Here is a 14,978-nt window from a genome sequence, read left to right on the forward strand (position 1 = left end):
AAGAATGCTCTTTTAGCTAAGTAAATTCCATCACTCATTTTCTACCATCGGAGTTTGTGGATTTGATTCCTACAAGGAGAGACACAAAATGTTTAGGTTTTTATGTTTCATTTAAAGTCTTTCAATGAAAACATCTTATACCAAAACACTTTAAAACATATATTATGTATTCAAGCAAAGACAACATGATTCCATCGTCCAAACAAAATAATTTATTTGAGCCTTGAAAGTAATGCATAAAAGGACAATGTACTGTAGAATAGCCACACATGTTAAAAGCAGTGGTGTCCCGTTTGTGAACCTATTTTATCTAGACTCCTATACCTATTCTCCTTCAACTTTTACCCTTATACAGATCAAATCCCATTACAGCAAATACCAAAGTAACAACATTTTCAGAATAATGAATATTTTTTGTGGGCCCGGACAAACCTTAATACTATATCATGTTAATGAATTTTGTTTTAACGAAATATAAATTTCAGTATAAAAAACATTTTTGATACTGTACTGTTTTAGTTTCATTGCTCTTCTCAAAGTTTTCTTTGAGATGAACAAAAAAAGTGAGAAATGGCATCAGTTTACACTGAAAGAAAAATAAACAATCCTAGACAAAATTGATTCCGGAATGAAGAAAAGCATTTAGAATCGCACCTTCATCTTCATCTAACACCTCATTTTCATTCTGTGTTTTCATACCTGTATTTCTATTAAAACGAAGTTTCATTTACCATTTCGTTTTCATTCTATGTTCATACCTGTATTTCTATTAAAATTTAGTTACATCTAACATCTCTTTTTCAAATAAAATATTTTTTGTAGTTGAAGAAGATTTTTTTATGCAGGTATTAATAAGCTTGGATCACAGAGTTGCACAAGAGATGTGAAGGTAAGTCCAGGTTTCCAAAGAAAATATAAGTAATTTATTACTGTATAGAGAAAGCAGGTACAGTCTCAAGACTTCATTCAAAATAGGAACTGGAAGGAGCTACAACATGGGCAGTCGTCCTGCTTTAGCTCTCATCATCAGATTAGAAGAACACCAGTGGATCGGAATCACTGCTGTGGCAGACACGGTCTGGAGAAGACAGATCAGGAAAGTGCGAGGGAGAGCAATTCAAAGCTGATGTTAAATGAACAACAAGCACATTATGTAGTAAGCCTGATCCTGCAGAGAACAACCAATTACTTTGTTCTTGGTTTACTGTTTACTAGATGCAGCATAGCAGCTACAGAGCTGTCCTTGCACCCGTGCTGTTAGAGATGGCAACCCCGGTCACAATACTATATGCATTTTCCTCATCTACATAATAACTATGTCATAACTAGGAAACATTTCTGGTCAGTAGTAGTGCTAAAGCAAAGAGACCAACTGTTCAGGGATATTTTTAATGGCTTTAGGTTTTTATCACTGCAAGGTAGCCCAGACGGAAACAGAATTCTACTGGCCCACTGCAGGTGACTGATCTATTCTACTATCTAACACCTGCTGCCATCTGTTGTACTGAAAGACTGGCACAACTTTAACCATACCAAGGTTTTCCAGTATTCTTTCACTCCATTGTCCTTCAATGTGTATTCCTAATAGTTGTCCTGTTAGGTTTTTGGCATCCCATTTGAGAGATGTTTCCAAGGGATATCAGACCCCTTGCAGTTTGTTCCACTATCTAGTTGTCCTTCATACTTACCAAAAGTTGATGATTTCTTCCTGGAAGAAGGAGTTTATCTCCACTGCTTGCTCTACTGCTGAACCTGGGTCTCCATTCCATGTAATGCTTAATTTGCTTTTGTAAGAAACATTCTGGAATTTTTTTTTTTTTTTCAAATTATTGTGTCAAACTCTAATAATAATAATAATAATACATTTTATTTATAAAGCGCCTTTCCCATGCTCAATAGAATCTATAGTGCTGGACTTTGTGTAGCTCATCACAGGCTTGCACTATCTAGCTTTGCCTGGATAAAGCTCAAAACAAACATTAAAATTAAATTTAAAAAATGGTTGCACATCTTGTTCCTGCTGAAAATAACATGAATAGCATTTTGACATTTTTGAGAAAAACAAGTCAAAGAATGGTTAAAGAAACTGCATCACAGCACATACCTAATTCTGCATCTGTTCTGAATATTTTCTGGGTTATACAATGTCCAGTTGCAGTTTTAATTCTGTGCTTAAAATAAGACAGCTCTGTAAGGTTGGCGTGATCATCTCAGAGTGATCTACATTAGAATATTAAGATACTATTGCACTTGTTTTCCACTTTTGCTTATTATTTTCTATACATTCTCTATGTCCACCACCCATAAATCAGTTGGCTAATATGAACTAACAATAATATCAAAAAGAACAAAGGTGAAAAAGTGAACTGTGAGCGACAATACATTTTTGCATTCTTGTTTCTATTCCTATTAATGTTATAATTCCATTTTGTTAAATTGTGTTTTATTTTCCTTATCTAATTTTAAAAGGTGGGGAGGCATGGAGAAGTACTGGAATGTATATTTCTCCTGGAGAATCGGCGACTCTTGAGTTCCCCACAGAAGTGCTTGGATTAGGCTGGCAGGTATGTTTTTCTTATCCTAAATCCATGAAAAGTGTACAGAGGAGGATTTTTTAGTTGTTAAGTTTAACTCTTGGGTGTTCACTTTAAAAGGAATCATTACATAGCCATGAATTATTTTTTTTAAAACCTGATTTACGAGTAAGTCTAATTTCCAGTCTTTATTTATGGCCATGAGCTCTGCGATGAAAGAATGAGATTACAACTACAAGTGGCCAAATTAAGATTCTCATTTGCTGCTTCTCCAGTTTAACAAGAGTCAATTTGCTGCTTCTCCAGTTTAACAAGAGTCAATTAAGTGGATTTGGAAACGTTAATGAGGATGACACCCATCCAGAGAGATTATATCCTTTGACTTTTCAACATTTACAAATGCTACAAGAGGAGTTGTAAAACGTCATTATCAATAGGATGGCAGGGTCTGTCCAACACCCCTTGCTCCTGACCCCCTCTCCAGGGAAAATGGCTACTAAGCTGTATGATGTGGTGTACTGTGATTTTTAGCTAACATTGTGTTCTTCATTAACAAAGAATGTTTACAGCGATTTTTTAAAAGTTTGAAATAATGGTTCATGGGTTCTTATACATAAACTGTGATTGTTATGCCCAAGATCATTGAATCGCAAAGCACAGATTTGCATCTAGTTTTGAAACTTGATTCAAATTGTCATGCTCATAAGAAATGCTGGCATTCCTTTTGTCTTTAGGTGCAAATTGGGTGTCACTCAGACAATTTGGAGGAATGGGATGATCTTTGTCGTGCTGCTGTGGTAATAAGAAGATTCAGGGTGAATGCAAAACGTGTATCTGTTTCTAATCTGTGGGGTGGCCTGATCTACATAATTATTCCCGAAGGATGCCAGATTGGAACAGTTAATGTATCAATTGAAAATGCAGTATCAGCTCCTTATTTTGTTTTTGGTAAGTATATATACAAATGTTCATCTAACTTTTGCCTTTGTTTTATCTTTATTCAAAGTCAGTGTTTCTGTGAGCTGTTGTAAGTGGTTGCTTTTTCAAACATATTGCTATGACCTATTTGCTCTCCCTCTAATGGGCATCTCTGGCTTCTGTGCTCAGCTGGGCCTGCTACAAGGAACAAAAAGAAAAGTCCTGTGTTTTGATCCAAAATAATATTCCTTCTGTCCATTTTTTTCACAACTGTGACTTCTCTGTACCTTCACCTCCCACAGTCTCCAAAAGCCTCTTTCTTTTAACTTCAAACTATAAAACGTCCAACATTCAGAACCAGTATATTTCAACATTCAGCTGGGATTTTAATCACTGGACTTAAACCTGTTGCCTCTGCACATTTCCTGCTCTCAAATGCATTGGGAAAAGCAAGTGACTCACATAAAAACAAACTTCCAAATGTTTGGGCAAAATTTTCCATTGACAAGTTTCCAACTGTGTCCCTTTGTTCTGGATGAACTCATTTTAAAATAAGTTTCGATCCACTGTACAAATTCCTCTCATAACTGTAAACACTTCAGTCATGTCTCCTCTTAATCTTCTTTTGCTTAAACTAAAAAGGCTCAGTTCTTTTAATCTTTTCTCATAATTCATCCCCTGTACCCCTGGAATGAGCCTAGTCACTCTTGTCTTGACCTTTTCTTGTGCTGCTATGATTTTTGGCAGCCTGGGGACCAAAACTGCACCCAGTACACCAGATGAGGCCTTGTGACAAAACGGGTTGGCACCATACTCTCAATTCAGTTTAAGATCCCCTTGAATCTGTCACCATCAATAAGTAACCTATGGATAGGCCATGGCAAGTGAGGAGAAATACACAGTCAACAAGAGATGGATGAACAAGTGCAGGTGCTTTTATTAAAAACAATCCAAAACAAAACATAAATAATGCAGTGTTCAGTTCTATGCATATAAATAATCCATTTTAAAAAGAGTTTCTGTGGAGGTTAAAAACGCTTAAGTCCAAAATAAAATCCATATAAACAAGGTTAAAACAATATGGGAATTCTCTTGTTAAAAAACCACTGAGACTCGGTGCCCCTTTAAAAAGCAGATGACTCCTCAACTTACCCTCTTTGGACCTTGAGACTGAGGAGAAGTTTACCAGCAGGTGCAGACACCTTTCCTCTCTGTCCCGGGTCCTCAGTTGTCCCTACTGGGGCTCCCAATCTGGATACCGCTTCTCCTACCCATCCTTCCTGCCGCTAAATGGGTCACCTACGGATCCTTCCCTTCCTCTTCCTCTTCCATGTCCCTAGAGTGCAGCCATGAGACGCCCACTCTGGACCTTGATTTATTCTCCAATTGCTGCTGATTCCTGGCTCCTCCTTGCGAGAGCACACTTGGAGCACTACAGGAGCGACCCTTCCCCAATGAGTGCTGATCAGCTCACTCCTTCTCCTGGGACTCACGTATCTGTCTCCCTGCTACTCTCCCTCTTGCACCAGCTCTTCCTGCTCCCTGCCCAGCTTTACTTTAGATTTCCCATTTTTAACCTCCATCTTTCTTTACCCTTTTACTTCGTCTTTCTTTCTTTTTTAACTCTCCCATTCAGCCCTCATACTTCCCTTTTTCAAGCGAGGGGGAGGCAGAGCTGGCGGCAATCACAGATTCCAGTGTTAATTAGGGTTGCTGGTGTTCCTGCACATGTGCACGGAGTACATGGCTGTCCACTCCCACATCCCACACTGGAACTGCTGCTGCCATGCTGCTACACCACACCCGAAGACACAAGTGTAGACGGTTACTTAATTATGTGCCTGATTAACACACTGTGGACACACTGCCTTATCACAGGCCTCACCAGTGCATTATAAAGCTTGAGCATAACCTCCTTAGATTTCTACACTCTATAACCGAAAAATGTGTTAGCCTTCTTAATGGCGTCATCATTGCTAACATGGAATAGCATACCTAATATTAAACAAGTAATACTCAGGTATGTTTAAAGATGTAAAAATAACTTGCTTAAGCTGTATTGATGGTTGAAAAATTGAATCAGTATGTCAATTATGAAAAGAAAACCTGCAGCATCAGTGGTATGATTTGTACTTTGATGTCAAATTACTTTTACTTGTATTTGGGTGAAGAATTATTAAGGACATCATTTACATTACTTTTGTTTTGTCAGATCACATAAGCATACTATGTATATTTTTCTACTCAACCAGCAAACTTTACTGTCCAAATGTAAAAACATTTTGACCAAACACAAGGATGGGTGGCTTTCTGTCCAAGATTATATGCATGTTTTTTGTTTTCTCTCTGAAACACTTGTACATTTTTCTTTGTCTTAATATTAAAGCTGAAATCCTAATTAGACTATCAGATTAGGGCACTAACTTGTTAGAAGGAATTCACCACTGCTGACCAAAAACAAAAGTTTAGGCATTAATTATTAAAGCCACCTAACAAATTCTCCCGTTCAAGGGACAGAATATCTTGTTCAATACAACAGAACATTTTTTGCAAACAATATGTGAACATAGGGAGTAGCTTAATTAATGTAACATTACATATAGTTTTGTTTTTTAATCTTTTTATTGGTAGAAGAAGTGAAGAAATTAAGTATAAATTAAGCTAAAAAATGTTTTAAAAAATACACAGCAAGCAAAAAATTACAATTGACACAATTCATGGAGCGCATAAACCTCAGGGGGCCCACATTCTTTGCTATCTGTAAAGCCAAAGTCTGCTGTGTCTTGGACAATTAGTGACCTAACTCCTCTGATAAGAGTTGTACAGAAGGCTGTTAGCCATATCAATGTCCATGTAATGCATCTGCTACTGTTTGTAGTTGTGTTTCTCACTGACTATCGTGTCTCATTCCATAAGCTGGGTAGAGTGACTTGGTCAGTTTAGTGACTGGCTCGAATATCACAGCAGGATACCAGGAAAAATACACAAAAAAGAAAGTTTTAGTAACTCTGCCATGTTGAATGACACAGTTTTAGTTCAGAAAAATAATACACATTCTTGCCAAACGGTCTCTGAACCTAGAGATCATTTGGCAGTGTCCTTGCGGTCTGTCTTAAAAGTTGTTGTCTATGGCCGGCTTGTCATTCCGGCCAATACCCCCAGGCCACCAGATGAAGCCCTCCCTGCAGCATGGAGGTGCCCCGAAGACCAGCAGGGAATCATGGACAATGGAGTTTTCATCCACAGCCCTGCTGGATACCACAGGGGCCACTAGATGGAGCTGCAGGGAGGAGCAAAGAATATTATTTGCCCTACGCCCCGGTAGTACGTCCGAGTCTCATGAACAAGGGGAATGACGTGCTTCCGGGGTGAAGAAAACAGGATTTTGTATCTGACCCGCAAGTTTTCCTAGTCACATGGACAGAAAGCAAAACACTTTTGGGTCAAGGACTATATAGGACTGTGGGAAATTTCCAGAGGGAGAGCTGAGCTGGGTCGAAGGGTGGCAACGCGTCTGGGAGAGTGGAGGATTGATTATTGTAGAGTATTGTGTTATTTAATAAATATTATGGAAAGGAGGGTGCTTTGTGCACTTTGTGTTAATAAAAAGTCAGCTATTTGGACTTTTATCTGGTGTCTGGCGTCTTGGACAAGGGTTCAAGGGAGCGATAGCGGACCCAATCTGTCACAAAGTCAACAGAGAATTCTAAGCATGGCTGTAAGTGGGTTGGAGTGGAAAAAACAGTACTTTTTACGGTTTGTTAAAAATAAGACTCATAATATTTAATATGTGTAGATATTAAGATTATTTTAAGATTAATTAGATAAAATGCCATTTTTAAATGAATAGCATGAAAGCTAGCATTATTTTTGATTAGATGTATTTAAACAGGCACCTTTCTCAGTATTAGCTCATTAGGTTAGGAACACACACAGATACAGCACATTGCCACACCCACCACACGACAAACCCACTCAGGATCCAGATTATGACCCAAGTGCAGCTATACAACGGGTGACAGCTCAGCACCACACTAGTTCAGATGGAGTGTAAAAGTGTGAGGTTGTTTGTGGTGGCTAGAGTGCCAATTCTGCCACCAACCCCCAAGTTTTTCTCTGCAAGTTGGAGGGTCTACATTCAGGGGTGGATTAAAGATTAAAGTCACACGTATGATGAGATCCAAATGATGTTCTGTTCATCAGTATGGACAGAGGAGAGTGAATGGGAGAACAAGAAGACAATGAGCACAATGCCACTGCAAAACATGGAAGGCGACACTTATGTAGAACTGCACTATACAACTAATAAGCACAGTAACTAGTCAGCTTTGGAGAGTAAAGGCCTATAGGGTCATTATTGTTACATGTGCAGACTTTCTTACTTGCATTTGCTAATACAGATGCAACCCAATGCAATTTTACAGCACCAATATTAATGAGTGCAACAACCTTACATCAAAACTTCTGTCATGTTTACCTGAATAAAATCAGGAGGTTCGTCTTGTGGTGGAGGATTGTCTTGTGGTGTGTTATTAGCACAGGCTCCCAACCTACGTATGTGTACTAAATAATACACCAAATATGCTTACTTCAGGTAAAATGTTTTTTCTTCCATTTGTTCTACAAGTAAGTCACAACATAAGATTTTTTTTTTATTTATTTGAGTCAAAAAACTCAATGATACTTTTAGCAATTATTTCTGTAGGCGTAGTAGCCATGAATTGGTTAAAACAAAAGATCTTTTGGTATTCACCCACATAACAAGCCATGTTTGCTGTTTAAACAGTCTACAAAGATGTGGCAGAGTCTACCCCTAACAATGGCATATTTACCGTCTAAGTGCCTCTTAATGCAGGCCATTGCTTTTATGTGTTCCCATATATCCTTGCTCATTATAATTTTTTTTTGCCTTGTCCAGTTCAATTACTGTACAGTGCAAAAATTTGGATTTAGGAACAGAACTTATGGCTTATTGCTCCACATGTAGTCATAAGAGGAAACACGTGTTGACGAATTCTGTGGAACATTTCTTGGATATTCTTGTCAAGGCATATTTGTTTTTTTACCAAAGTTAAACAACTCAGCCTGGCCGTTTCAGGCAATACTGTATATCCATCAGAAACTGTATTCATTTTCCCCAAGTGACAATATGAACAAACTATCTGAAAGCTTGAAATGAACCATAATCTTCTACTTAAACTATTTCGGAAGGGAATCTCTCTATTATAAAAAAAAATCTTTGGGAGGGAGACTAGGGAGAAAAAATGTGATCTTCTCGGAAGACAATTTGAAGTCCCGCGAGAGATACATTAACTTGCTCCTCGCTCTTAAAACAATGATAAGCGACAAGCAAAACACGCAGCTCGCCAGCAGCAGAAACCCAGCAGATGATCTGACAGCATCTCCTTAGCATGCGTTCAGCCGCCCCTCCTTCACAACGTGAGCAGCATCCTGTGAGAGATTTAACCACGTCCCGGGCCAGAAATAAAGGACAAGTATTGTCTTTACAACATCACGCGAGAAAAGGCAGTGAGACATCATTTAAAACAAGTCCACGGACATCAAACCTAGCAGTTGTTGGATTGCTTTTGGCAGACACACTTCATGTGCTCCCAGCTCTTAAAAAAACGACAAGTGACAAGCAAAACATGCAGCTCACTAACAGCAGAAAGCCAGCAGATGATCGGACTGCTTCTCCTTAGAGTGTGTTCAGCCACCCTAAACCCCCCCCCCCCCTTCACAACGTGAGCGGCAGAGAAACGAAGTGGCAAAAGGACAGCTGCTCTGCAGGCTTTGAAATGATCGGGCAGCGAGACAAGCTGAACACGCAACTTGCCAGCAGCAGAAAGACAGCAGATGATGCAACAGCATCTCCTTAGCATGTGTTCAGCTGCACCCCATTCACAAGGTGAGCAGTGTTATACGTCCTGCGAGAAAGAGATGTAACCATGCACAGGGCCGAAAATAAAGGACAAGTATTGTTTTTACAAAAGTGTTAAAGTAAAAGTGAAATTAATACATATTAACAATTCCCATGAAAATATCTCTTTAAATTGTATATCTGGTAAACCAAACCCCGGGGTGGGCAAATGAAGCAAGCAGGGGGCCTATTAAAATAAAATGCATGAGCAGCAAAATCCTGTCAATTGTATAAGACAGGTTTTAAAAAGGCAAAATGTGATCAGATTTTGAAATGTAAGCAACAAAAACCATTGCAGCTGCCCAAACATTGATTTAAATCAGCAATAACATCTGCGTACCTATCTCACAAAGCACTCTTTAGAATACTCAAGTGTTGTGAAAATCCAAAAGATTAATGATTGAAATACTACTGTATTTAGACACGTGGCACATGTTAATGGTGCCAAAGTCATGAGTGATATCTTCTAGCAGTTCAATAATATTCTTGCATATGTGATATTGTCTTAATATGCTGCAGTAAGAGGATCATGCTTTCATCTGAGCGGAGTACCCAAAGACACAAAAAAACTTTTGCATTTTTGATACTGTGTTGAGAACAATTAAAATATGTCTCTACATAGACTACATAGGCTGTAGTTTTGTAATTGCGTTATACTTATCTGCAAATGTCTGAAATTGCTAAAGCTAGCATCAAAGGCTTATCTATTACTCATTTATTCTTATGTAACAAGACCTTAACAAACTCTTCTTTTGGTCTTCATAACACTTCCAAAGCATCAGTAAATTGTTTATTCATCTCTGTAATGTGACTTACTGACAAAATGTCACTTCAGGGTGAGCGCTCTGAGGTGGCGCTCCCTTGATGTTACATATTTAGTATAAGACCTGTGAATCCTTCATATTAACAAGTAGTTTTACCATCATGCCAGTATGTGACAGTGCCCAGAGATGAATAATGTTTCTACTGATGTTATAAGTATTATGAAGACCAAAAGTAGTTAAAGCCTTGTTGCATAAGAGTGCATGGGTAATAGATGCATTTTTGCAGTACCTAAACTAAAGTGTTACCAAAGTGTCTAATGAAATGATTTTGTCTACAGGTTGTTGTCTTCAGAGTAAAATCTCTCTGATGTAGCATGCTTCTTTAATGATTTTAAGTATGCTTTGTGGGGCTGTGCCATTTTCTCATAGATATGTAAGGATATTGTCAAATAACTCATAATCCATTCCTCGACTCTGTAAAAAAACAAAGGCTTAACACCTCTTATCACACTTTAGCCATTGCCTACTTTTCAGTGACCCTTTTGTGGTTGTGCTGACAGGTTTATTTATTTGCTCAGGGCAACTCTGCAATCCAGATGTAAGACATGAGCCTGCTAGTCTACATTTTCAAGTGCAGCTCCTTAGTTGTTTTGTTGTGCTGTCATAACAGTATAATGCATTACTTTAACCTGTTAAATATGTTAGATTCTTCAGACCAGTTTGGACTGGACTTGCTTGTTCAAAACCTTCCATAAAAAGCATAGTTAAAAGGTCAAAATGGCAGCATTCTTGAATTGTTTATTTAACATAAAATGTCTTTAGTAACTGATATCTCACCCTATCTTAAACAAACATATTCAATCTTGACTGCTTTAAAGCGTTTTGTATTTTACCTTAATACTAAACTAATATGAAGCATAGAATATGTGCAATATTCATTTGTTTTATTTATACTTTAATGTTCACATTTGGGTGGTGCAGTAAGTAGTGTTGCCTTCACAGATCCAATGTCTTGGGTTTAAATTGCCCAATCATCATTCCTGTGGAGTTTAGATAATGTCTCCATGTTTGTATGTGTTTTCTTCCCGGCATTTGTTCCACATCCCCCAAGATGTCCTAGTTAGAGTAATTGCTGAACTTACGATGGACTGGACCCCTGCCCAGGTCACAGTGTAATTTGAAGGCCATTTGGAGCCCTAGGCGGATTTGACAGATGTTGCCCCTCATTCTCCACAGTGGGTAGTCGGTATTACTAAATTTCAGCTGCCTGTTGCCCCTTGGTGTCCGGAGCCCTTTCAATAGCACAAGTGGTGCCACTACCTTGGACCTAAGGGGGTGCATGACCAGTGAGTAATGGCGTCCACTCAGTATCATCAGAGTCCGAAGACTTGTCTCCCTCTGGTTTGGTTTCATTAACGGTACTCACTCACGATCATTGCATTTTGATGACCTACGGTGACCAGAGTACACACCCCTTAACTTTCACCTAATGGACTGAAATAACTCTGCCAGGGCTGTCTCCTGCCTTGTGCACGATATTTCTAGGTAGTTTCTGGCCCCAGTGACCCCAAAATGGATCAATCATGTTCTGATTTGTAGATTGACAATTTATAAAAAAAAAAATGACACAACCTTTTTTTTTTTAAACCTTCATGTAATTTACAATAAGTACAGAGCCAGTAAAAATATTCACCTCCGCAAAGTGGTCTAAATAAATTACTATAAAACACAAAGTAATTAATTGAATAATTATTCACGCACTTGAATATAACACAGCTAAATTATCACTGGTTTTGGAAGTCACATAATTATTTAAATGGGGATCTATAGTCAAGGGATTTTAAATGATTGTGAAGTACAACAACTGCAGCTGCATCTGAACGGTCCATCATATGCTGAGTCAGTATGGTGGCCTAGCTTAACCTACAGAATAAAGAACAAAGAACACCTCTAGAGCCCAGTTAAATCAGTCATTAAGAAATGGAACAAGTATATCACAGCTATTAACCTACTTATAGCAGTCTGTCCTCAAAGAAATGACTGACCAAGCAAGAAGAAGAGTAGTGAGGGAGTCCACCAAGAGACCAGTGATAACTATGAAGGTGTTACAAGTCACAGTGGTTACGATTGGAGAGCCTGTCCATACAACAACTGCTGCCCGGGCGCTTCTCCAATCACAGCTTTAAAAAAAAAAAAAAAAAAAACTGAAATGAAATCTTAGGTAGAGTTTGTTAGAAGACACAGGGGACACTCTGATGTCAGCTGGAAGAAGACACAATGGCCTGATGAGCTTTCTGGCCATCAAACTAAATGTCATGGTTGGCATAATCCGAACACTGCATATTATCAAAAACACACCATCTCATTGTGAAGCATGGTGCTACATCATGCTGGGGGAATGTTTCTCTGCAGAAGACCTGGGAAAGCTTGTGACTGTAGAGGATAAAATCAATGCAGAAAAATACTGGGATATACTGGAGGAAAAACTGATGCAGTCTGACAAAACATGCAACTTAACTGGGAGAATATTTGTTTTACAGCCAGACAATGACCCCAAGCATAAAGCTAAAGCTACATAGGAATGGCTTAAAAACAACAATATTTATATCCTGGTGAGGCCCAGTCAGAGTCCAGATCTCAATCTGATTGGCTGCTCACTCACAATAACCATGCCACCTGACAGAGTATAAAGTGATGTACAGAACAAGTGAAAAACGTGCAATGCAGAGAGACATGCAAGAGCTGCTACAGAGAGACTGGTCAACACAGACTCTAGGCTAGAATTGCTGCCAGTCAGTCAGTCAGTCATTGTCCAACCTGCTATTTGTAACACAGGATCACGGGGGTCTGCTGGAGCCAATCCCAGCCAGCACAGGGTGCAAGCAGGAACAAATCCCGGACAGGGCGCCAGCCCACCACAGGGCACACACACACACACACACCAAGCACACACTAGGGACAATTTAGGATCGCCAATGCACCTAACCTGCATGTCTTTGGACACAGGGAGAACATGCAAAACTCCAGGCAGGGAGGACCCAGGAACCAAACCCAGGTCTCCTTACTGTGATGCAGCAGTGCTACCACTGTGCCACCCTAGAATTGCTGACATATACTAAATTCTGACTTGAAGAGGCTGAATACTTTTGCAATCATTTTTTTATGTTTTATATTTGTTATCAGTTTAGATCACTTTACAGGGATCTGTTTTCAAGGCAATCCTCTTTTTCTGTTGACCCAAAAGTCAAATTAAATTCACTATAGTTCAGTCTTGACACTGAATAAAGTAATGGTGGGGTTGGATTATGGAAGAGTCCCATCTAATGTTATAAAGAATTCATGAAAAAACAGGGAAGAGAGTTAGTTTGATATTTCTCTGGTCTTACCTGTGAGACTCTAGGACTGTGAAAATATATTGAATACTTTGTTGTTAAAGATTATGTAAATCTGAAAATGACTGGGTAATTTGTTTTTACTATACTTGTTTTATGTTATTTTTAATATCATTAATCACTACCATGTACTGTACATTGAAGTTAATATAAGGTGACTCTGGGAATAGAATGTTGTAAAGTACATATACATTTTCTAATGAAGATTTTTTTTTTCTATTAAGGAAAAAGCAGTAATGCCAAGTGGACTAACAGCATTCGGAACCATCCAGCACCCTGGGCTGAGCTTGAGGCCAATAATATCATCCTAACAGTGCCATCTGATAGCATTCGTACATTGGACGATCCTGAATCCCTTCTGAGGCTCTGGAATGACTTGATGAAGAGTATCACCGAATTGGCAGCAATCCCAGAAACATTTCCTCGAAAAGAAAGAATTGTAGCAGATATCCAGATATCTGCTGGCAAGTATATTATGGCAATCAGTCATATGTTATACAGTATTGTTGTATCAAGTAACAAAGCCATTTATTTCTTTGTAAAACTCAACTACAGTTTTATTATAGCAACAACTATCAAATTGGGGCTCAGTGGAGCGCAACCTCATACTCAGAAAGACAGCAGTATATTCAAACATACGGCAAGCAGCACGATTGATTACCCAAAAATAACGGGGGTTAAAAATTGAAGAAACAACAAAACAGTAAAAAGAATAAAATAACAAAAGCTACATCCTTTCTGGGCCTGCCTAAACAAAGTCAGGCTAGCTAGTGATCTCCAGCATGAAGTGTGTTTAAGCCTACCTCCATGCCTTCTTCCGTATACTAGAATACTATTCCTCATCACCAGTCAAGCTCTTATCTCTACTTTTTCCCAACTCAAGCCTCATTTGACTGAGGAGGCAGCCGCCTTTACAAGACTACCACCTGAAGCACTTCTGATGCCATTTAAACTCTCTAGAGTCAGCCCTTATTCCGCAGAGACTCACGCAAAGACTTCTGTGAGAAGTTGAGACATCACAGTTACATATTGCTGCTCTCCTCTAGAAGCTTTGTGGATTCCAATTCTTTTTTAACAAATCCCAGTCTAAGAAGGATCTGACGATGCATCCCTTCGAGGTAGTAATGCCTGCTCACCATCACCATTTAATATTAAAAGCCTCCACGTGTTTAATTTAATGTTGGAAAGCAGGCGTACAAAGCCTTATTTAAGATACTTTTTATAACTGGACTACCTTACAACTATATAGAGTTGAAACTATATAGAATCAAAAGAGTTAATGGATAATTTAACAAATAAAATATTAAGCTGTGACAAAACTATAGGTTATGAAAAAAGGCCTCTATACTATATAAAGAATAGTTAGCAAGGTGATGTCTAGTATATACCACTGTACTCAAACCAACCAACACAATTAATTTTGATTCTGAAAATATTGTTTTTAAAAATG

At 38.6% G+C, this 14,978-nt stretch overlaps 1 protein-coding gene across 1 annotated transcript in view; it reads left to right on the forward strand.

Annotated features, from left to right (window-relative positions):
- The window catches only part of LOC120522959 (TRPM8 channel-associated factor homolog), a 45,335-nt gene that overhangs the window by 16,503 nt on the left and 13,854 nt on the right, over positions 1-14,978 (forward strand). Inside the window, exons 4-6 of the mRNA XM_039743814.1 lie at positions 2,470-2,564; positions 3,269-3,482; positions 13,753-13,992. Coding sequence (XP_039599748.1) covers positions 2,470-2,564; positions 3,269-3,482; positions 13,753-13,992 — 549 coding nt within the window. The remainder of the gene's footprint in view (positions 1-2,469; positions 2,565-3,268; positions 3,483-13,752; positions 13,993-14,978) is intronic.

The sequence above is a fragment of the Polypterus senegalus genome, chromosome 2, assembly GCF_016835505.1.
Source record: "Polypterus senegalus isolate Bchr_013 chromosome 2, ASM1683550v1, whole genome shotgun sequence".
In the NCBI taxonomy this organism is placed as follows: Eukaryota; Metazoa; Chordata; class Cladistia; order Polypteriformes; family Polypteridae; genus Polypterus; species Polypterus senegalus.